This window comes from Orycteropus afer, unplaced genomic scaffold (assembly GCF_000298275.1).
Source record: "Orycteropus afer afer isolate SDZICR_OR568_19922 unplaced genomic scaffold, OryAfe1.0 scaffold00809, whole genome shotgun sequence".
Classification (NCBI taxonomy): Eukaryota; Metazoa; Chordata; class Mammalia; order Tubulidentata; family Orycteropodidae; genus Orycteropus; species Orycteropus afer.
This window is the reverse complement of record NW_006922396.1, coordinates 249,584-272,033: the sequence shown is the minus strand read 5'-3', so window position 1 is coordinate 272,033 and position 22,450 is coordinate 249,584. Positions and strand designations below refer to the sequence as shown.

General features: G+C 38.0%; 1 protein-coding gene across 1 annotated transcript in view; it reads right to left on the bottom strand.

Annotated features, from left to right (window-relative positions):
- The window catches only part of WDR33 (WD repeat domain 33), a 106,715-nt gene extending 84,609 nt beyond the window's left edge, over nucleotides 1-22,106 (bottom strand). Inside the window, exons 1-6 of the mRNA XM_007957846.1 lie at nucleotides 21,903-22,106; nucleotides 15,641-15,709; nucleotides 14,548-14,652; nucleotides 5,529-5,624; nucleotides 5,197-5,348; nucleotides 3,395-3,492 (exon numbers count right to left, since the gene is read on the bottom strand). Coding sequence (XP_007956037.1) covers nucleotides 3,395-3,492; nucleotides 5,197-5,348; nucleotides 5,529-5,624; nucleotides 14,548-14,652; nucleotides 15,641-15,709; nucleotides 21,903-22,106 — 724 coding nt within the window. The remainder of the gene's footprint in view (nucleotides 1-3,394; nucleotides 3,493-5,196; nucleotides 5,349-5,528; nucleotides 5,625-14,547; nucleotides 14,653-15,640; nucleotides 15,710-21,902) is intronic.
- Between the last annotated feature and the right edge of the window lie 344 nt (nucleotides 22,107-22,450).

Here is a 22,450-nt window from a genome sequence, read left to right as displayed (position 1 = left end):
CTGCATCCTAAAAAGGATGACCTGATACACATCATTACCAGCACTGTATGAATATGTGACTTACTTACCAGATGTTAGAGTCTAAGTGAGCTGTGAATGTTACTGCTTAATATAGGGGAAGTGAAATTTTAGAAATTGGAAAAGCCAATCCCTATTTGTTTACTTTGTGGCCCAATTTGTTCTCTTCGAATAGCAAAATTAATTAAGTTCATTTCAAACTTTATATAAAAATTTCACATTATTCCTTGAGAGAATAGAGAGCCAAAATCCCTTGACCCCCAACCCACCACATGGAGGATTAGAAAATTTTAAGAATGCTTTTTGTTTTATTTAATAGTCACCTCTTAAATTCTGAGGAAAAAAAAAACTGAGAAATGACAGAAAATGTATATTTAGAATCTAACAACCTTACTAAATAGCCACACTCTTCTACTATACCAAACTTTGCTATCAAAACTACTGTTTGGGTGGTATAATTAACTTATTTTAATATGTTCATATTTGTTCAATATACTCATTGAGGTACAAAGAAAAAAGTGTCTAAGGCATTTGACTGCTAAGCAGAAGATTTGCAGTTCAAACCCACCAACCACTCCACAGAAGGGAGATGGCACTTACTTCCGTGAAGATTTACCACCTTGGAAACCCAATGGGGATTGCTAAATCAGAATCAGCTCAATGGAAGTGGGTTTTGTTTGGTTTGAAGTAAATATTTATTTAAAATAAAAGGAAAGACACAGCTAAAATGTTAACCCTGACAGTACATAGAGGTTCATGATTCTTTTGTGCATGTTTGAAAATTTCCATATTATAAACTTAAAATAAAAAGCACCCCCACTAAATATAAAATTCAACTCTCATCTAATTAACATAGATATGATATTGGTATATGTTCTAAGTTACAGTAAGAACATGAATGATTCAGCATTCACTTAACTTGATCCAACTTCACCTGGATTTAAATCTGAAACTATTTAACTACTAATTGATATCTCATTAAGCAAATGTAAGCAAAAAGAATGGCTTAATGCATGGATTAAACATCTTAAGAGACTTTATCTTCTTGACTATAAAGTATCAACATTCAAAAAAAAAACCAAACTCACTGCCATGGAGTTGATTCTAACTAATAGTGACCCCCTTTGGGTTTCTGAGGCGGTATCACCATGGAGGTAGATTGCTCAGTCTTCCTTCCATAGAGTGGCTGGTGTATTTGAACCACCAACCTTCTGGTTAGTAGTCAAATGCCACCAGAGATCCATATCAACATTACATGTGGTTTAAGAAAAAAAAAAAAGTTTAAATTTCACAAGAAAGGTTCTTAAGCATTATTTAAAAATGATTTGATGATCAAAACTCAAGAGCACTTCATTGGAACTTGAGATTGAAAAATATTTTCATAGAGCAGGTTTTCTTTTTCTTAATCTAAGATATATAGTGGCTTTATACTAGGTTATACAGTTATTTAAACCCACCATAAAAATAAAATAACCTGTTATCTTAGTATTACTTTTAATTTTTGTTTCATCTACATTTCTAAGAATGTTTAAAGCACAGAAAAAGTTCTTTATCTTATTTATGTTAAACAATTAAGATTTCTAGTAATAGAGAGAAAAGATAGAAGATAAGTGTGGCATTAGGCTGCGAGTCAAAGGACTCCTACTCTTGCCTCTGAACTTCTTTTACCTTGTCACTTAAGTCTTTTGGGTCATCATGCTCATCCATAAACTGACCATGATTTCAAGATTCCTCCTAGCTCTAGAGTACATAATATACTACAATGACCTTCATAGCGAGTACACACCCTCTACATAGCTATATCCTTATGGTAATTAAATTACTATGGTAATTAAAATATTGTGGATGAAATTGAAATCCATACGAACCCAGAAATATTTAAGCAAATGTGATCAAAGACACCGGCTTGAAATGTGAATTAAATACTACAAGAGCCTCTCTTTTTGCCTATTAAGTATCAACATTATGTGTTGTAAATAAACCTGAAAAAAGTTGAAAAGATTATAGAATTAAACCAAGACAAATAACTCTACTACCTCTTAGAAAGAAAAAAGAAAATTAATGAATAATAATTTCGTGACACTCAATATCTGCAGCACCCACTGTGCCGTTCTGCATTTTGTGTCAGATGAAGATTTTACTTTTGTAGCATACTGAAATCAAGAGTATGGAGTGAAATGGATTTAAGAAAACAGCTTTCCTAATTAATAATAAACTAATGGGATTTAGTTAGAAGCATAAATGTTTTTGTGTTGCTCTTTTATTGCATATGTAAAACATACAATTAATTCCAGGAATTTATATAAATAGTGTTATACTTATAATCTTTCAATTTCTCACTTTATAAAGTGTAATAAGCTAATTCATGTAAAAATACGGATTTCTTTAGTAGCATGGGGCAATATACAAAAGCTAATTTGTAATGATGAAATCAATAAAAGTAAATAAGCAATCCATCCCAAATTTAGTAAAAAGTTGACTGTGTGATACAAATATGTTATACTGAAAGACCAACTGCTTTCATAAACAGCAATTATTAAGAAATGTGGTTACTAACAACTCTATTTTGTTAGTTATTTCATATTATACAAGGTCTGCCAAGAGAATGTGAACTATTTAAATAAAATTATTGTCTCAGTATACTGGGGAAGGGAGCTCTGGTAGTGCAGTGCCTAAGGCATTTGACTGCTAACCAGAAGGCTGGCAGTTTAAACCCAATAGCCACTCCTTGGAAGGAATGTTGGGCAATCTACTTCCATAGCAAAACCCAAGGAAACCCGAAGAGGGGTCATTATGAGTCAGAATCTACTAGATGGCAGTGGGTTTGGTTTGGTTTACACTGGGGAAGGGAGCTCTGGTGCTGTAGTACACAAGGTATTTGACTGCTAACCCGAAGGCTGGCAGTTCAAACCCACCAGCCACTCCTCAGAAGGAAGACTGGGCACAATCTACGTCTGTAGTGATACCACCTCAAAAACCCAAGAAGGGGTTGCTATGAGTCAAATCCGACTCAAGAGCAGTGAATTTTAGTTTATACTGGGGAAAAGCATTCTGGACATAAAACAGAAAAAGAATACAGCCCTAAAAGATGGATACAGAGAAGCAAGAATCTGGGGAAGGAAGGTCCAATATGGAAAGGACACCTGCATTTAATTTATAGCTGAAAGAATTCTAAAGTAATATTGGTAGTGAAAAACTATCTAGAAAATGACTGTAGATCAGAAAGAGTTTGGTTTTGTTTAAAGAGTCGGACAGAGATGGTGTAGATAGAAAACACCTGAACAGAAAAATAAGCTAGCACCGTGGTACTGTGATGATTTAACCACAAATGCCTTCCCTATTTACATATTCCAATCACTACTGTTAGTACACATACCTCGAAGAATTCTTTCCTCATGGCAACGAAGAAAGTCCCAGATTCTAACAGTGCCGTCATCAGAGCATGTAGCAAATTTATTATCCGTGGGTGAGAAACTGTTACATGAAGACACACAGCAGGGGGGAAAGAAGTCAGCATTTAACGGATTATCTGTGCTTCTCAGACAGGGAAAAATAAAACACTGTGCTGCATTATACATGGGAGGGGAAGTATTCACTTGTGAGAAAGCCCTTTAAAGAGAAATGGTGTCAGCTAACATGTATCTCATGAAAAGAATAACAGGCTAGTTGTTTCTTATTCTTAGTTTTCCATCATCAACATTCAGAGAACTTTACCAGTGTTATTTTCAGTACTAACGCAACCTACACTCCCCACAGTATAATATTTCTCCTGTCATACCAGCAGAACAAAAAAATGGTGTTTAATGCTAGTGCAAGTATTAAAGCTACATAAATTCTATTTCTGCAACATCTATAAACAGTTTTTGAATCATAAGAATATTGCTCAAAATTTCACATCACTTTCTGCTTAGATACTATATGAAATGATAAACTGGAAAAAATGCAAGTCGGCTACTAAAGGACTGGTTACTGAATATTCCTACATATGTTATTTCTCATTTATTTAAAAGATCTGTGGAAAACTTTCACATCTTCTTCCTGGCAAGCTATCCATGAATGTTGCTCCACATAAGATAGGAATGTTCAGACATGTGTTTAAAGCCAAAGAACTTGCTGCAAAGGAGGGAGGCATTTTCTCCTCCCTGTTGTGAAAGATCATCAAGTTTCTCAGTTCTAAGAACTCCCTTGAACTTCTGAATCCAATGACTAAGAAAGGACCAGCTGTGGAAGCTCAATGTATAGGCAAAGCCTATAAAACAGAAGTATGTTTATTCAACAATTTTGTTAAGATTCTGAAAGCAGAAAAAAATGACTACAGTGATGATGTTTCTATAAAGATGGCAACCTCCTCCCACATATGTATGGCACCACAACCTTAAAGAATGCTGCTTAGCTTTATTCTGAGGCTGCAGCATTTCTTCAGGCTTGTTTTTGAAACTTTTTTTTTTTTTTTTCGGTTTTATTTTACATATCTCATTGATATGTAAAAATATACAACTCACTGAAAATCTTTTCAACTCCACTTATTGTACATTTGCATAACTGATGTTATGAACAGTGAATCAGAAGAAAAGTCCTAGAGTCTTCTTGACAATGAATGCATTGCTTACAGCTTCAAAACTTGAAGAACCCATGATTAATCCATTAATGTTTGCCACATCCAGACAGTTATGAGTGAGGGATTTTAGACCTACTATACTTTTCTTTTGAAGTTGTGGCATAATCAAGCCAACCAGTTCTTCATTTAAGCCCTCTTTTGCTTGTATTTTGTGTGAACTCTGAAGGTGTATTCTGTAGACTTTAGATTTTATTCAGTTATGTAATTAAAGACTGAATTCTTTATTTGGAATGAAATATTCTTGTCTTACACAGTAGATAATAAAAAGGAATAAAGTATACACATTATTAACCATAAACGAAAAGAGAAAACCAGTGCAAAATGCGGCAGACAATACATCTCTAATATATTGCAAAGGCAGATATAGGGACCACACTACTTCAGAAAGGTACCAACAAAATGGTGAATGTGTGAAAACAAAGAAAAATATTGTGTTTATAGAGTGCAGAAAGATTACCAGAATCTCACAGAGCCCATGCAATTCTGCACCCAGAATACACTTAGAAAATAGTTTAACCATGACAATAGGGACTACAGAAAATGGTATATTGTGTATAAACCTGGCCTCTCTAATCGCCTCCTTATGTGCCTGGAACATCTTGACGTTGTTCATGTTCGACTGCCAATATTTTACATATCCTCCATGGTCTGCTGTCAACATCCACATGTCATTATGTGACCAAGTCATGGCCCTCACTGGGCTATCGTGAGCCTATGAAAACAAAAATTATGTATAAGGTATAGCTTCAAAGGGTATGTGATCCAAGCCTTACAGGAGCATAAATTAACTCAAAGCAATGATCTGTCCAATAATAAGTTTAACAATGTAAATAAAGTAAATATATATCAAGTACTTTAGAGTGCCATGGGATGATATGATGATTATTATTACCTGTAATATTGTTTCAAAATTGAAAGTGAGTCCATTCCATAAGGTGAACTCTCCACTAGAAGCTCCGGTTACCAAGCGCCTTCCTTCTGGAGTCCACTAGGAGAGAAAAGAAGACAGGTTATAAAAGGTGATAAATCTTCAAACTAAACTAATTTTTAAAAATTCAAAGTCTTTTCTTCTCAAGTATCCAATAATTGACACTAAGTAGGAGACACTAGCTTTTCGTTTAGTGTAGCTCATATTAATGAGCAATTACTTGGTCAGAAAAGAACTTTTATTAACACATAGCAGGGAAAAGTCTACCACTTTAGTGCAGTAACTAAATTAAGAATAAAAAACACATTTAAGAGTACCTAGTTAAGCTACACACTCATATGCATACTAATGAGCATTTCAAAACAAATACGCAAAGACCTCAATTTTCCTAGGATTCAAGGTTGTTTTTGCATTGTGGGAAAAAACAAACAGCTGCCTGTGAGTCCATTTCAACTAATGGCAATTCCATGTGTTTCAGATAAGAAGTGCACTTATGGTTTCAAATAGGTGTCATCTTTCTGAAGGAGATCACGACACCTTGCCAACATTTCAGTTAGTAGCTGTGGTAGTCAAGGTTATGTATTAACTTGACTGGGCTTGGTTTTGAGTGACTGGGCAGCTTATTGTAGTGATTCCCCATGATGACACTGGTAATCAACTCCAGGGTGGAAATCTACTGGAGCAGCTGAGTAGCTCCTTTAAGGATGTGGTCTGCTTCTAGTAAACAAGGAGAAGTTTTGAGAAAGGTCTCTACAGATTTTTGGCATGCTTGGACCATGCATGTATCCAACTCTTCATTCAGCAGCCTGCCATGTTTTCTACCAATCCTGGGACTGTCTCTGGACTTGAAAGAGTGCCCTGCTGTATTGTTTGGTACTCTTGGGATTCTGTAACTGTATTTGTAGACCTTGGGTTTATCAGCCTCAGCAGTCAAAAGCTTCCCGAGTTAAAAGAAGCCCCTAGCTTCAGTGGGCCAGGAGCAGGAGGCAGAGCTGAAACCCAAGGTCGAGGGGCTTTCACCCAGTCCCTAGAGCTGATACTCTGAACTCAGACTTCTAGCCTCCTAAACTATAAGAGAATAAATCCCTGTTTGTTCAAAACATCTACATTTGTGATATTTTCTATTAGAGCAGCACTAGATAACCAAAACAGCAGCCAAGTGTTCAACACTGGCACCTCTCAGGGACCCAGGATACATGGTAAACTATCATAATTACCAGAAAATCTCCAAAACTGAATGAAAGATTAGGTTTCTAACAACTACTAGCAAACTAATGCAGACAGAAAAGTTAAGTGTTTTTTGAAAAAAATGGTGTTTAAGAACCAGCTAAAGACAACAAGGCCAACAAATGTTTTCTACCAACTAACTATACCATAAATAAATAATAAAATAAATAAATAAATAGATAGATAGATAGATAGAAATGTTAAGCCTCTCCTCCATTCACATTATTAAGCAGCAAAAAATGTTATGCTAATCTACTCACAGAAAACTTATTACAGGAGTGCCATGATTAATACTATAACACTGCTTAATCCGATAATTTTCATACCAAAGGAATGTATGACATATGTCCGTGTCAATCAAAAAAGTGGTTTTTGTTTTATTTTGACATTTCTATGATTTTCCTTAGAAGATGAAAATACAAAAAATGTCAACGTAACAATTCTATTTTCCAAAACAAAAAAATTCACCATTCAAACTACAATAGTGTGGTGGTTAAATTTGTGTGTCAACTTGGTTAGGCCTGGTTGAGTGACCGGGCAGCTGAATGTAATATTCCCCATGATGAGACTAGTAATCAACTTCAGGGTGGAATCTACTGTGAGCAGCTGATAGCTACCTTTGGGTATGTGGTCTGCTTCCCATATATAAGAAACAGCTTTGGGAATGGTCTCTAGCTTATGGCATGCTTTAACCCTATATATAGCCATATCTTGTTCAGCAGCCTGCCATGCTCTATGGACCTTGGGACTTTCAGTGGACTTGAATTAATAGCCTGCTGTTTTGGTTTGGTAACATCGGGACTGTGTCTTTTTGCTTGTCAGCCTCAGCACCCAGTAGCTGCCTGAGTGAAGAGATGCCTCTGGCTTCAGTAGGTCAGGAGCTGAAGCCCAAGGTCCAGGAGCTTTCACACAGCCCTAGAGCCTGGCACTTTGAACTAGGACTTAAAGCCTCCAAACTGTAAGAGAACAAACTCCTGTTTGTTAAGGCCTTCCCATTTGTGGTATATTCTTGTCATAGCAGCTCTAGGTAACCAGAACAAATAGGAACAACAGGATGATATACTTACAATGAGGGCTATTTGGTAAATTACATAAATATGTGTGACAATTTAGCATTTCATAGCTTACATGAAGATTATCATTGTGATTACCATGAATATAAGCCTCCTAATTTCCTAGTTTCTGTAATTTGCTATGGATACTGTCATGGATTGAACTGTATCCACCAAAAATATATGTCAATTTAGTTAGACCATGGTTCTTAAGAGGTCATGTAATGATGTAATTTGGTAGTTATGTAATGATGTAATCAGCCAATCAGTTATAAGGGTATTAGGGTGAGATGTAACACCCTTAATCAAGTTATAGCCCTGATCCTATGTAAGAATCTCCCTAGGATGTGGTCTGCATCATATATTATCTTACAACAGATAAAAGCAGAGAGAAAGACAGGAGCAGACAAGGAGGGACCTGAGTACCACAAAGAAAAAACAGTGGGAAGGGTAGCATGTCCTTTGGACCGGGGGGGTCCCTGTGCTGAGAACCTCCTAGACCCAGGGAAAGGCTGATGCCAGGACATATGGAGATCTCCAGAAAAAAAAAAAATCAAATGGTTAAAAGAAACTAGGACATTCACCTAAAGGTGACAGAGAAATAAAACCTTCCCCAGAGCTGGCACCCTGAATTCTGATTTCTAACCTGCTAAACTCAGCAACCAAAGGAGGGGTTGCTATGAGTTGGGTCTGACTCGACGGCAAATAACAACAACAACAACAACAAACTGGGAGATAATTTCTATTTGTTAAAGCTATCCACTTGTCGTATTTCTGTTATAACAACAACAGACAAATAAAACAAATCCAAAACTAGTCAATATTACAAGCAACCAAACAGTAGACTCAAGGCCCATAGTACTCTTTTCTTAATACACTGAAACTTTGACTGTCTGTAATTTTCTTCTAAGAACTTACACTTGATCTCCAAATGAGATTCTGCCTAGCAAGACACATAACGAAATGCTCAGATTTTAATTGTTTCAAAAAGGTTTTCTGTGTTATGCTCAGAGGGTATCAAAATTAGCAGTACTTAACAATCATTTCACCAAATTCCCAAATAAAGAAAATTATACTACATACTGGTAGGCTCTATTCACACAAAATCCACTGAAATAAGTATTTTTTCCAGTGCCTCTACTGATGTACGCCTCTGAAGCCATTAGGAGGACTAAAACTGGTCAAGAATTGCCACGATGCACAAGCTAGTGTTTTTTCCATATTGTCTCTCAGTTCTCTCTGTTGTATACCATGTCTTTCTACTAAGAGAAGACCTGCTTATTCTGGTCAATTGCCACTAAAATTTGACATGACGGTCATTCCTCTACCTCACTTTTTTTTGCCCCAATTCTTATTTGCTCAACATCGTCTATTAAGTATCCTATACTCTGAATTTCAGCTACATCTACTAATCAACAAATGCATTCTTGACTAAGCAAACAAAATAATTAAAACATAAGGGAAATGATTATACTGATTATCTATACAGATATTAACTTGATGTATGGGAGACAGAGATAGGAAGACTTTTCATTACAAGCTCCTTAACTTTGCTATATTTTGAATTGTGTGAATATAGCATTTATTTTAAAATACAGAAATTATTTATTTTATTCCACCTAATAGGATTTGGTTGCTTAGTTTGGAGGTTTATGGTCATAGTTTCAAGGGACATACCAGTTAATTAGCCTATAATATGTTAATGCCTCTGTTCTACTGCCTAGTTCCTTGCATAGTTCCTCTGGTCTCACACAAGCTTGCTAGTGGTCATCCAAGGCACAACAATAGGTTTTTATTTGCCTGGAGCAACAGAGCAAGGAGAGTCAGGAACAGGAGGAAGAAATGGATTATGTGCCTAATTGGTCCTTTGTCATGAGACCGGAACAACTAGATGTTGTAGAGCTACCATTACTGAACACTTCCATCAGAAATATCGTATTTGGGCTCTGGACAACAGTCGCAGGGACGTCAAGCTCAGATGACATAACACACTACACAAAACATTGTTCTACCTCCTACTCTGGCAAGTAGCAACAGGGATCTTAAAAGCTTACAAGCACCCATCTAAAAGCAACAATGGGTCTCTCCTCATCCAGAGCAAAGAAAAATGAAGAAAACCAAAGATTCATGGAAACAATTAGTCCTCGCGACTGGTACATCATGCGATCCTCAGCTTATACCAGAAGAAGTAGATGGTGCCCGGCTACCACAGTGAACCACTCGGAGGGGGATCTATATAGGAGATCGTGGATAGAGAGGGAGAACGATAAGGAACAAAACTCAAAACCATTTGGGGGAATAAAAAAAAAGGGGGGGGGGGAAGGTTTGCTGGTCTGATAGAGCCTGGTGGAACCACTGAGGCTTCGGCCCCTAGCTGCCTTTCAGGTCTGGAATTGAACCTGTGGTTTCCAGCCAAACAAACCACAGGCATATGAGTTGAACATTTACCTGAGGTGGATACACTCCTTGGAAAGGACAATCATGGGAGAAAGAAGACCTGTTTATGCACAAGGAGACAGCTCAAGGCGGCAGGAGTGCATAGAGGGATGGACACAGGGAAGAGGTAACTATATGGAGGAAGAGGGAGGGGAGCTGTTGCATTTGGATAAATTGTAGTCAATACCGTGAGACAAAGTGTATGTGAACTGCTATACAGAAAGTGAATTTGCTCTGTAAATTTTCACCCAATCACAATTTTTAAAAAAAGAAAAAATTACAAAACAATCCTGATCAAAAGGGAGGAAATGGAGAAGACAATTACAAATTCTCATGGACTAAAGACTTTCTATACAGGCTGCGTGAACCCCTATATTACTGCACTGAGAAAATCTTTAAACCTTAAAACAAAAATATCCCTTGAAAGAACAATGTGGAAAAAAACTCTAAATCATTGGGGGGGGGGGGGCAAACAAAAGACAGGCATATGCCTCAGATGAGTGGGGTCCAACTCCATGGCACATAACAACAACATGAGCTGAGCATTTCCATTATGTAGATACACTCCTTGGAGAGAACAATCATGGAAGAATAGAAGGGGTGTGTATGCAGAAAGACACAGCTCAGGGGGCAGGATTGTATGGAGGCAAGGACACAGGGAAGAGGTAACTATGGGAGGAAGTGGGAGGGTGAGCTAATGCATTGTGGGAAATTTCAATGTCATGAGACAAAATGTATGTGAGCTGCTATATGGAAAATGAATTTGCTATGTAAACTTCACCCGAATCACAATTAAAAAAAAAAAAAAAAAACCCTTGAAATCTTAATATCTAACAAAAGTTTAGTTTAACTAGTCAAAAATGTCTACCTTGTGCATTATGCTCTCCTAAGTATTACCTATCTGGGATCACAATGATAAAAGCAACTGAAAAGATTTAATAAGGGACTTAGGAGGAAATGAGTGCATGTTAATGGGGAAGGAAGAAATTAGAACAAAAGAGTGAGAACGGTTGCACAACTTGAAGAATGTAATCAATGCCACTGAACTACACATGTAGAAACTGTTGAACTGCTGTGTGTATTCTCAATGTTTTTGTTGCTGTTATATGCCGCCAAGTTGGACCCGACTCATAGCAACCCCTCCTTGAATTTCCAAGGCAGTATCACTACGGAAGTAGATTGCCCAACCTTAATAACAACAACAAAATAGACATTAACAGACATTTCACCAAAGAAGACATTTAGGAAGCTAACAAATACATGAAAAAATGCTTGAGATCATTAGCCATCAGAAAGATGCAAATCAAAACAAGAACAAGACATCATCTCACTCTAGCATTAATTGTTGTTGTTTTTGATACATCCATCAAGGCAAACCCGACTCATAGCAGCCCTCCTTGGATTTCTGAGGCGGTATCACTACAGAAGTAGATTGCCCAACCTTCCTTCCAAGGAGTGGCTGGGGTTTGAACCACCAGCCTTCTGGTTAGCAGTCAAGTGCCTTAGGCACTACGCTACCAGAGCTCCCTTATTCTTCCCTGATTCTTCCTTAGGAAGTTGGAAAGAGAGATACCGTATGATCCAGCAATCCCATTAGCAGGTATGTATTCTAGAGAAATAAGAGCTATGACATGAACTGACACATGCACATCCATGTTCATCGCAGCATTATTCACACTAGCAAAATATGGAAACAACCTAAGTGCCTATCAACAGATTAATGGATAAAGAAACTATGGTAGACACACACAATGGAATAATATGCAACATTAAAGAATAATAATGAACCTGAAAAACACTTCATAACATGGATGAATCTAGAGAATATTAGTGAATTAATGAGTGTAATTAGTCAATTACAAAAGGACAATTACTTAGGAAACTACTACTGTCAAAAGTTAAGAAAAGTTTACACAAAGAAATGTTCTTTGAAGGTTACCACGGATGGGATGGGAAAGGAGGGATAATCACCAACTAGAGGGTAGACAAGTATTGGGTGAAAGGAAAAGCAAATACACAGTAAGGGGGAGGTCAGCACAAAATGATCAAGGCACTGGAAGACACAGGGAGGAACATAAGTGTTAAAGGTAACAAGGGTGAATATTATTACATGCCTAATTCTGCAATAATAGTAATAACAATTTATGGATGGATTCACAGACACTCAATCTGAACAGGAGTGGGAAGGTGAATCTGACTACACCCGTGAATATGTAAGTTTGATCGAGGCTGTCTCTCCCTATATATTTACATATGTGACAAATATATCTATGAATGTACCATTCATTATGAAAATGTCTTAGTCATGCCAAACATCTTGAGGGAACAAGTCGCTAGGTACAGAGGTTCAAGTCCACAGTTTCGGACAACACTAAGGTCAACTAGCATAACACAGTCCACAAAGACAATGTACTATATATAGCCTACTTTGGTTAATAGTGTTGTTGTGTTGTTGTTAGGTGCCATCAAGTCAGCTCTGACTCATGCTGATGTTACATAAAACAGAACGAAACACTGCCCAGTCCTGCACCAGCCTCGCAATCCTTGCTATACCTGAATCCACCATTATAGCTGCTGTGTCAATCCATCTTGTTGGGGGCCTTCCCCTTTTCTGCTCACCTTCCACTTTACCAAGCATGATACCCTCTCCAGGGAATGGTACCTTCTGACAACATGACCAAAGTAGGTGAGAAAAAATCTGGCCATTCTCAATTCCAAGGAGCATTCCCCAGCTGCTCCTTGGACATCTTCCAGGACAGATTTGTTAGTTTTTCTGGCAGTCCATGGTACTTCAGTATTCTCTGCCAACACTACAACTTAAAAGCATCAACTCTTCTTCGGTGTTCCTTACTCACTGCCAAGCTTTCACATGCATATGAGGTGACTGATAACAGCATGACTTGGGTTAGGCGCACTTTAATCTTCAAAAAAACATCCTTGCTCTTGGTGACACCTTCGCTATGGGTGAAAAGTGACTGGGACCTTAAACGCTTGTGAGAGGCCATCTAAGTTGCAACTATTGATCTTTCCCCACCCAGAGCAAAGAAAAGTGAAGAAAATCAAACACACAGGAAAACAGTTAGGCCAAAGAACTAAAGGAGCACATGAACCCCAGCCTCTATAACCCTGAGACCAAAAGAAGTAGATGGTGCATGGCTACTGCTGCTGACTGCTCAGAAAGGGATCACAATGAGAGTTACCAGATAAAGTAGAAACAAAACTCAAAATCATCAAAAAGACCAGGGGTACTGGCTGATGAAGACTGATGAAATCGCTGAGACTATGGCCCTTAGATATCATTTAATTTAGAAAATGAACTTAACTCCCATGACTCAATTGCCAGCCAAACAACAGACAGGCCTAAAAAGTGAACAGTAATATTAGAAGGATATGCATTCATTAGAACAATCAATCGTATGAGATCAAGAAAAAAGCATTTGCCCAGAGACAAAGCTAGGAAGATGGAAAGGAAAAATGAAGAGAAGGAGAGAGCACAGGGAGGAAATGGGAAAGATCCTATTACAGTATGTGGATTGAAATAAACATCACAAAACAGAATGTACAGGAATTACTGAGTAGAAAACCAACTTGTTTTTTTGTAAACTTTACACCCAAATCACAATCTAAGAAAAAAAAGTATTAAGTGCCTATGTGCCTTCATGGAGCTGAAAATTAAGGTCTACCACAAGTGTTCTGCTCTTCCCTTGCATTTTCTTTACCAGTGACATTTAAGAACTTTTCATTCACCTTGGGATTTAGATGATGCTTTCTGAACAGTTGAGAACACAAAATAACAGATAACAAAATTACTCCTATTCAAGGTTAAATTCAGAGAAAATACTATAGAAATTACAACAGTAAGAAGAAAAAAAAAATCAAAATTAATTCTGCACTAAATGTGAGTCTGAGGAGCTCTGGTGGCATAGTGACTAAGGTATTTGACTACTAACCAGAAGGTCTGCGGTTCAAACGACTCCATAGAAGAAAGACTAGGCAATGTGCTTCCGTAAAGATTTACTGCCTTAGAAACCCAAAGGGGGGACACTATGAGTCAGAAATGACTCAATGGCAATGAGTTTGGTGTTTCAGTTTTAAATATGAGTACAGAGTATAAATGACTAAGCATATCAAAATAAAAATTATTATCAATATGGAATTTTGTCAAAGATACACATTTTAAATGTTTGCACTATAAAATACAATTGCAGACTACCTGAGGATTAACATTATTTAAAAAATAATAATAAAATAACCAACAGACTACTTACCCTAACAACAAATACCGGACACTTCACTTTGTTAGTTGATGTTCTGACAAATTTTGTTGTTACTGCATTCATAGGATTATTCAACATTCCTATAGGTGGAACCAGCTATAAAAAAAAAGAAAAGTGGGTTTTTAGAACTGCTAATTACACACAGAAAACACCAGTGACATGGCATGAGAATTATTTACACATTTAAAGACAAATCAAGATTATAAAGGACTTTCAAGAAACTACTGTAGTAGACTGAAATTAGTGTACATTTAACAAAATGAAGAAAAACTGAGATACAAGAAAGTTAAATACCCGTTATTACTAAACAGGGAGCTCTGGTAGCATAGTGGCTAAGACACTTGCCTGCTAACCAGACGGCTGGAGGTTCAAACCCACCAGCCACTCCTCGGAAGGAAGGTTGGGCAATCCTACTTCCGTAATGATACTGCCTCAGAAACCCAAGGAGGGGTCACTATGAGTCGGGCTTGACTCGACGGCACATAACAACAACAACAACAAACTACTAAACAGCAAAATCAAGGTGGTATTGTTGATATTATGTGCCGTCAAGACGTCTCCGAATCTTAGCAACTCCTCCTGGAGTTTCCGAGGCAGCATCACTACATAAGTATATTGCTCAACCTTCCTTCCAAGGAGTGGCTGGTAGGTTTGGACCACTAACATTCTGATCAGCAGTAAAATGCCTTAAGCACTATGCCACCAGAGCTCCCAAAATCAAGTACCTGATTAAATATCAGATTTCCTTGATTATCTTTCAAAATTAACAAATTTAAATACATTAAACCACAAACCAAATCTGAAATTAACTTTATTATTACACAGACTTTGAGACAGTTTATCGTTTTGTTGGGCACTGCTTTTGAGACTCATAGTTTGTCCAAAATTAGAATAAAAGGAATATTTAAATTGAGATAAGCTACAACCTATGGTTTAAACAGGTGTGTAGTATCATTTCCTTTGTGTATATTTTATTTTGATTATTAAAAATAACTCTGTATTTGTATTTGAGGTCATATATTTTTAGGTTTAAGTGCCTAAGAAAGAGGTTTAATTAAGCTAGTATGATATATCTTATACTTACATCATTATAATACCCTGCATCAGGCTGAATTGCCCGCATATCTCTCTGGTCTCTTTGCCATATTCTATTCTGTTAAAAAAAAAAAAAAAGTAAGTAGATTAATTACCAATATAAGATATAATTATATTCCACTTAAAGAACAAAATATAAGTTATATTAAATGAGAAGAAAACAGATGCAAGAACGTTGATTATTTTCTAAAATACAGTTAATAGTATTAAAAAAAAATTCTCCATAATATCCTAGTTACACTGCTTAGAATTTATCCTTTCTTTACTCACATTATCACCCACCCACTCATCGAATATGCTGTTGACCCCAACACATTGTCACTGATGATGTATCACAATGTCCTAAAATAAAAACAAACAGGATGGGGGTAATACAGATCATTTCCAATTCCTCCAAAATCCCCTGCACAAAACAATTCCTCATTGGTCTTCTGCCCTTCATTTTCTTAATTTTTCACAAACTCTCTATCCTACTTTAGCTTCCCAACTAAAATACCCAGAAAAGCCTTGTGGTGAAATGTGTTCCTTTATGTGGTCTTTTGCCTTGGTTCTTTAGAAAAACAATTTGAGTTTTTCTCCCTAAACCCTGAGGAGTCAAATTTGTTACTTTTTATCCCGGCTGATTGACATTTTCTGGGTAAATTGTAAGGAACTTGAGGTTTGATTCTTTTTATCTGGCCCTGGGCTGAAGACTGAAGGGTGACTAGGATGCACCTTGCAGCGTTAGGTCGATATACTATGCAAATAAAGTGCTTTAAAAAAAATTTAAAAAAAAAAAACAAAACACTGCCGTCAAGTCAATTCTGACTCACAGCAACCCCAATGAGGCAGTATCTCTACGGAAGCAAATTGCCCAGTCCTCCTTCTGAGGAGTGATTGGTTGGTTTGAAACACCAGCATTCTGTTTACCAGTCAAATGCCTTAGGCACTACGCGACCAGAGCTCCAAATGAAGTGACTATAACCCAAAAAAACCCCAAAACCCACTGCCATCAAGTTGATTCTGACTCATGGGGACTACAGGACAGAGTAGAACTAACTGCCCCATAGAGTATCCAAGTCTGTAAATCTTTATGGAAGCTGATTGCCACATCTGTCTCGCACAGAGCAACTGGTAAGTTTGAAATGCTTACCTTCTGGTTAGCAGCCAAATGCTTTAACTACTGCACCACCAAAGCTCCTTGAAGTGTCTACAGACCATGCAAATGAAGGGTCTATGCCTACTAAGAGGGGACGAATCAGTTTGTGGCCACCCACTGGGAGGTGTCATGCCTTTAAATTGACAAGAGGTTGTGTATACATGCAGCTAACTCCAGCTGTTGTTGTTGTTGTTGTTATTTGCCATCAAGTCGGAGCAGAATCATAACGACCCCTCCTTGGGTTTCCGAGGCAGTATCATTACAGAAGCAGATTGTCCAACCTTCCTTCCAAGGAGTGGCTGGTGGGTTTGAACCGCCAGTCTTCTGGTTAGCAGTCAAGTGCCTTATCAAAACTCCTAGCTAAATTACAGTCTAACATAACCTTAATTTTGAGATGATTTATGTAAAGAGCTAAAAAAAGAAAAATGACTTCCAGTAATATGGAGGAATAGGAAGACAAGCTATACAGACCATATTCAACAAAGAAAAGAGAAACCAATTGACAGAGATACAGAAGATAATCCTGGAGCCCTGAGCTTTGAAAGCAAGTATACAGAAGTGGATGAGGCGCCAACTGGTGGGAAAACCTGAACAAAACCAGTGAGTACGGAGACAGTCGGAGCAGTAGATTATCAGCTACTCTGACGGGACCAATAGTCAGAATATTTCCAAGTGGTGTTGGGACCTGAGAACTGACCTAAAGATCAGCCCTGCTCAGGACCACAGTTGCAGGGGACATCGAGCTCAATTGGTATAACATACTACACAAAACATTGTTCCACCTCTTCTTAGGTGAATAGTGACTGGGATCTTAAAAGCTTGTAAACAGCCATCTAGATGCAATGATGGGTCTCTCCTAGTCCAGAGCAAAGAAGAAGGAAGAAAACCAAAGATTCATGGAAAGAATTAGTCCTAGAGACTGGTATACCATGTGATCCACAGCCTATACAACTATGAACCAGAAGAACTACATGGTGCCTGCAGTGTAGTAAATTACTTAGTATGGCTTTTCTACCCATAAGTCATTGTAAACTCAGTGGTGGAATGAGCAACTGAGGAGCTCCTGATTGTAAATGTTATCCATGTGGAGTATTTCTGTTGGGCGTGGCACAATACAATGTTCTGGGAGGTTCCCACTCTCTCTCAGGTGCTTAAGAGTTCTGATGCTGTGATTGGCTAGTTTGACCACCCTGCCGGGCTCAAAAGGAGGCCTCCTAGAGGCAGAACACTCTCTCTGACTGCTGGTTGAGGAAGAAGTGCTGCTGAAAGAGACACATGCTCCTGAGACACGAGTTGCTGGGAAAGAGATGCAAGAGACATGCATTGCTGAGTGAGACACCAAGGGACCAGCACTGCTGGGAAAGAGACTGTGAGAGACTGTTGGCTGAGGGACGGTGGGCTGGGAGAGAGACTGAGCATTTTTCCTGAACTTGAATTGTAGCCTGTGGTGCTTTGCAAATAAACCCCATAATCTGTGAGCTCTGTGTGGCCATTGCAGTGAACTATCGAACCCAGGAGAGAGGTGGTGGGTACTTTGGGAGGAACGGTTGGTGAAAGGGCTGGAGGGAGGCAGCATGTCTGGCCTGGCAGGAATAGGCCTTGGGTTACTGCTGGTAATTCTGTCTTCCTCTTGTGGGATTACAGCAGGTCAGAACATGTGGCCTCCTCGCCATTTTTGCAGTGCCCGACTACCAATGTCAACCACTCAGAGGGGGATCTATGTAGGATATCCTGGATAGAGAAGGAGAACAATGTGGAACAAAACTCAGAATCATTTGCGAAAAACATAAAAGCAGGGGGAACCAGGTTTGCTGGTCTGATACAGCCTGGTGGAACGCCTGAGACTATGGCCCCTAGCTGCCCTTCAGGTCTGGAATTGAACTCTCACCTGTGGCTTCCCAACAAACAAAAGACAGGCATAGGAGTTGAACATTTACCTGAGTCAGATACTTTCCTTGGAGAGAACAATCATGGGAGAAAGAGGGGCTGTTTATGCACAGGGAGACAGTTCAGGGGGCAGAAGTGCATGGAGGGATGGACACAGAGAAGAGGTTAACTATCAGAAGTAAGTAGGAGGGGAGCTACTGCACTGGGGTAAATTGTAGTCAATGTCATGAGACAATGTCTGCGAACTGCTGCATGGAAAGTGAATTTGCTCTGTAAATTTTCACCCAAAACACAATTTAAAAAAAAAAAAAAAGTCGGCCTTGATCGCCAAGGGCTTCAGGGATAACTGTGCTGGTAGGGGAGGGAGACAACCTGAGCTGTGGCTTTTTGGCTGTCCAGAGCGTGCATCCATTTTGAATGTTTACAAGCGGTGGCCATTTTGGATATTTAAAGTGACCCAAGGCGTGGCCATTTTGAATGTTTACAAGTGGTGACCATTTGGGATTTTAAAGTGACAGCATTCTCATTCAGATTCCAGGGACCTAAGAATAGGCTCCGTTTGCCAAGCACAGCAGGGACATGCGGGAGGCTGACAACCAGAAAGAAGACAGGTGTTGAATGTATAAGTGGTGCCAACTAGTGAATAGAAGAGCACAGTACCCTGCTTATATAGATAACATACAAAGAAAACGAAAAGCTTGGGCAAGTCACTCAAACATACAATTACCAATTAAATATAAACACAAAAACATCACAGTGCCTCGGAGACAACAGAGCGTCACACTCCACACAAAAAAGCTAGATAAAGCAAGAGACACAAGGGACCAGGATACAGACCCAAAACACATCCCTGAGGAAGATATAGCATTGGAACTCCCTGATAAGGAATTAAAAAGAATTATATTTAGGTACCTTCAAAGAATTGAGAGACAAACTGAAAAAAACACTGGCAAAATTGAGGAAAACACAGAGAAAACCATAGAACAATTTCAAAAGACAAAAGAAGAACAAAGTGACAAAATAAATGAAAAATTAGAAATGATACAAAATCTACAGAGTGAAATCCAGAAAATTAATAATAAGTTTTCAGAAATAGATAACATATTGAATGGGCAAAGGATTAGAACTGATCAATGAAAGCAAAATTGACATTGAACACAAATACATCAATACTTCTTTGGAAAGAGATCAATCAGAAAAAAGATCAAAATCAAATGAAGAAAGCCTAAGGTACACGTGGGATACCATCAGAAGGAATAACCTATGTGTAATTGGAATTCCAGAACAGAAAGAGACAAATAAAACCTGAGAAAAAATTGTCGAAAACTTGTTGGAAGAGAGTTTCTCTGATATGATAAAAGGTAAGAATATATCCACTCAAGAAGTCCCAATGAACCCCAAATAGGATAGAAACCCAAAAGAAAATCACCAAGACATATATATCATCATCATCAAATTCACCAAAACCAAAGACAGAGAAAGAATCCTGAAAGCAGAACAGGAAAAACCAAAAGTTACCTACAAGGGGAAACCAGTAAGACTAAGCTCAAATTTTTCGGCAGAAACCATGCAGGCAAGAAGACAATGGGATATATAAAACCCTGAAAGAGAAAAATTTCCACCTAAGAGTTATATACCCAGCAAAACTGTCCCTCAAATATGATGGTGAAAATAGGACATTTCCAGATGAGCAGAAATTAAGGGAATTTGTTAAAACCAGACCAACTTTATAAGAGATGTTAAATGGAGTCCTCTGGACAGAGAAACAACAACAGTAAACAACAACGGATCATTAACACACACGATTACATAACCCAGACACCAACCCAGCTATGGAAGTATCCAAAGTAAATAAGCCTACAAGATTGTAAACAGGGAACCAGAAACATCAATTGACAAATGAGGACAACTACAAACCAAAAAGAGGGAAAAAACTGTTTAGTTACAGAACTTCTAAATGTTAGGGAAGTCAAGACAACTATAAAATAGAATGGACTGTTCTAAACTTGGGAAGAAAACTATAAATCACAGGATAACCTCAAAGAGAACTTATAAACCTTCACATCAAACTAAAAAAGAGGACCAGCACAGATATGTAGCCAATACTAAAACAACAGCAATAAAGGAAGAGATAACATGATTCATAAATAAAACAAGCTCAGCACAGAAAATTATATGGAACAAGGAAATCAACACCACAAAAAAACACATAACAAAATGACAGCAACAAATTCATACTTGTAGATAATAACATATTTGGCAAGGGACTTATCGCTAAGATTTACAGAAAACTTCATTGCCTCAACACAGCAAAGGTTTTAACAATCCAATTGAAAAACTGGCAGAAGACATGAATAGACACTTCACCAAGGAGGATATTCAGACAGTCAGCAAATACATGAAGAGATGCTCATGATCACTGGCCATCAGAGAGATGGAATTCAAAACAACAATAAGATATCCTCTCACTCCAGCACTGATGACAAGGTTCAATGAGACAGAAAATAACAAATGCCGGCAGGAATGTAGAGAGATTGGGACTCTCACACACTGCTGGTGGGACTGTGAAGTGCTACAATCACTGCGAAAAGCAGTATGGCGATTCCTTATAAAGCTGGAATTGGAGATACCATTTTACCCAGCAGTACCCTAGAGAGGTGAGATCAGGACAAGAACAGATACATGCCATGTGCATCACAGCACTATTTACAACAGCAAAATGATAGAAACCACCCAGGTGCTCATCAACAGAAGAATGGATGACCAAGTATGGTATGTGCACACAATGGAATATTATGCAACAATGAAGCATAATGAAGAAACTGCAAAACACTGCATAACATGAATGAACTTGGAGGACATTATGCTGAGTGAAATAAGTCAATGACAGAAGGACAAATATAGTATTAGTCCGTTGTTGTAGAAGGTCAAGGAAAGGTTTATATATTGAGGGAAACTTTCTTTTTTGGTTGCTAGGGATGAAGGGGAGGGGAGAGAACACTGCAAAAAAAAAAAAAAAAAAGCATTGACCCATGTCACTTTAGTTTTGATATTTCACTGTACATAAATTTTATTTCCATAAAATGCATTTAAAAAAAAATACTACTGTTTTGAGGCCCTTCTCAAATGGCCTCATTTCAAAATGCTATTCATTCAAGAACCACACGCTTACTTATTAACCTGCACTCAGAAATTTGACCACCTGAAGCACATTAACTGGACTTACCTCCAAATATTTAATTACAGATGGATTGTAGTCTATGGTTTTTCGATTTACCGCTTTTCTCATTCTTTTTCCATCAAAGGTAAGCTGCTGCATCGCTTGCTGTTGTGCAAAATCAGGTCGCTTATAAAATAGCTGTCGAGGTGCCTGGTGTTGGAACCTTGGCATATGGAAAAAACGAGGAGGAGAACCAATTTCTGTAGCCATGGTGGTATCTTCTTTCTAGGACAGCAGTATGGGGAAAAAGTAGTGGAATATCAGCACTGCAACACCGTCTGAAAATATTTTTAAATCAACATTTTTTAAACTTCTCTTCCCTCTTCTAGAACGTACTATTTCTAGTTTGTAACCAACCTACTTACAAAATGGGCTTTTATACTAATGGCACACAAATTACAAATTTTAAACTGGCTAATTCATAGAATAAAAACTAATGAAATTTTATTGTAAAATTCAGTCTGAGGGAAGAGGAAAAATGAAACATTTATAACAGCTTGGGATATATACATATGTTTGTGGAAGAAAAGGAGGGTAAAATTACCAGAACCTTT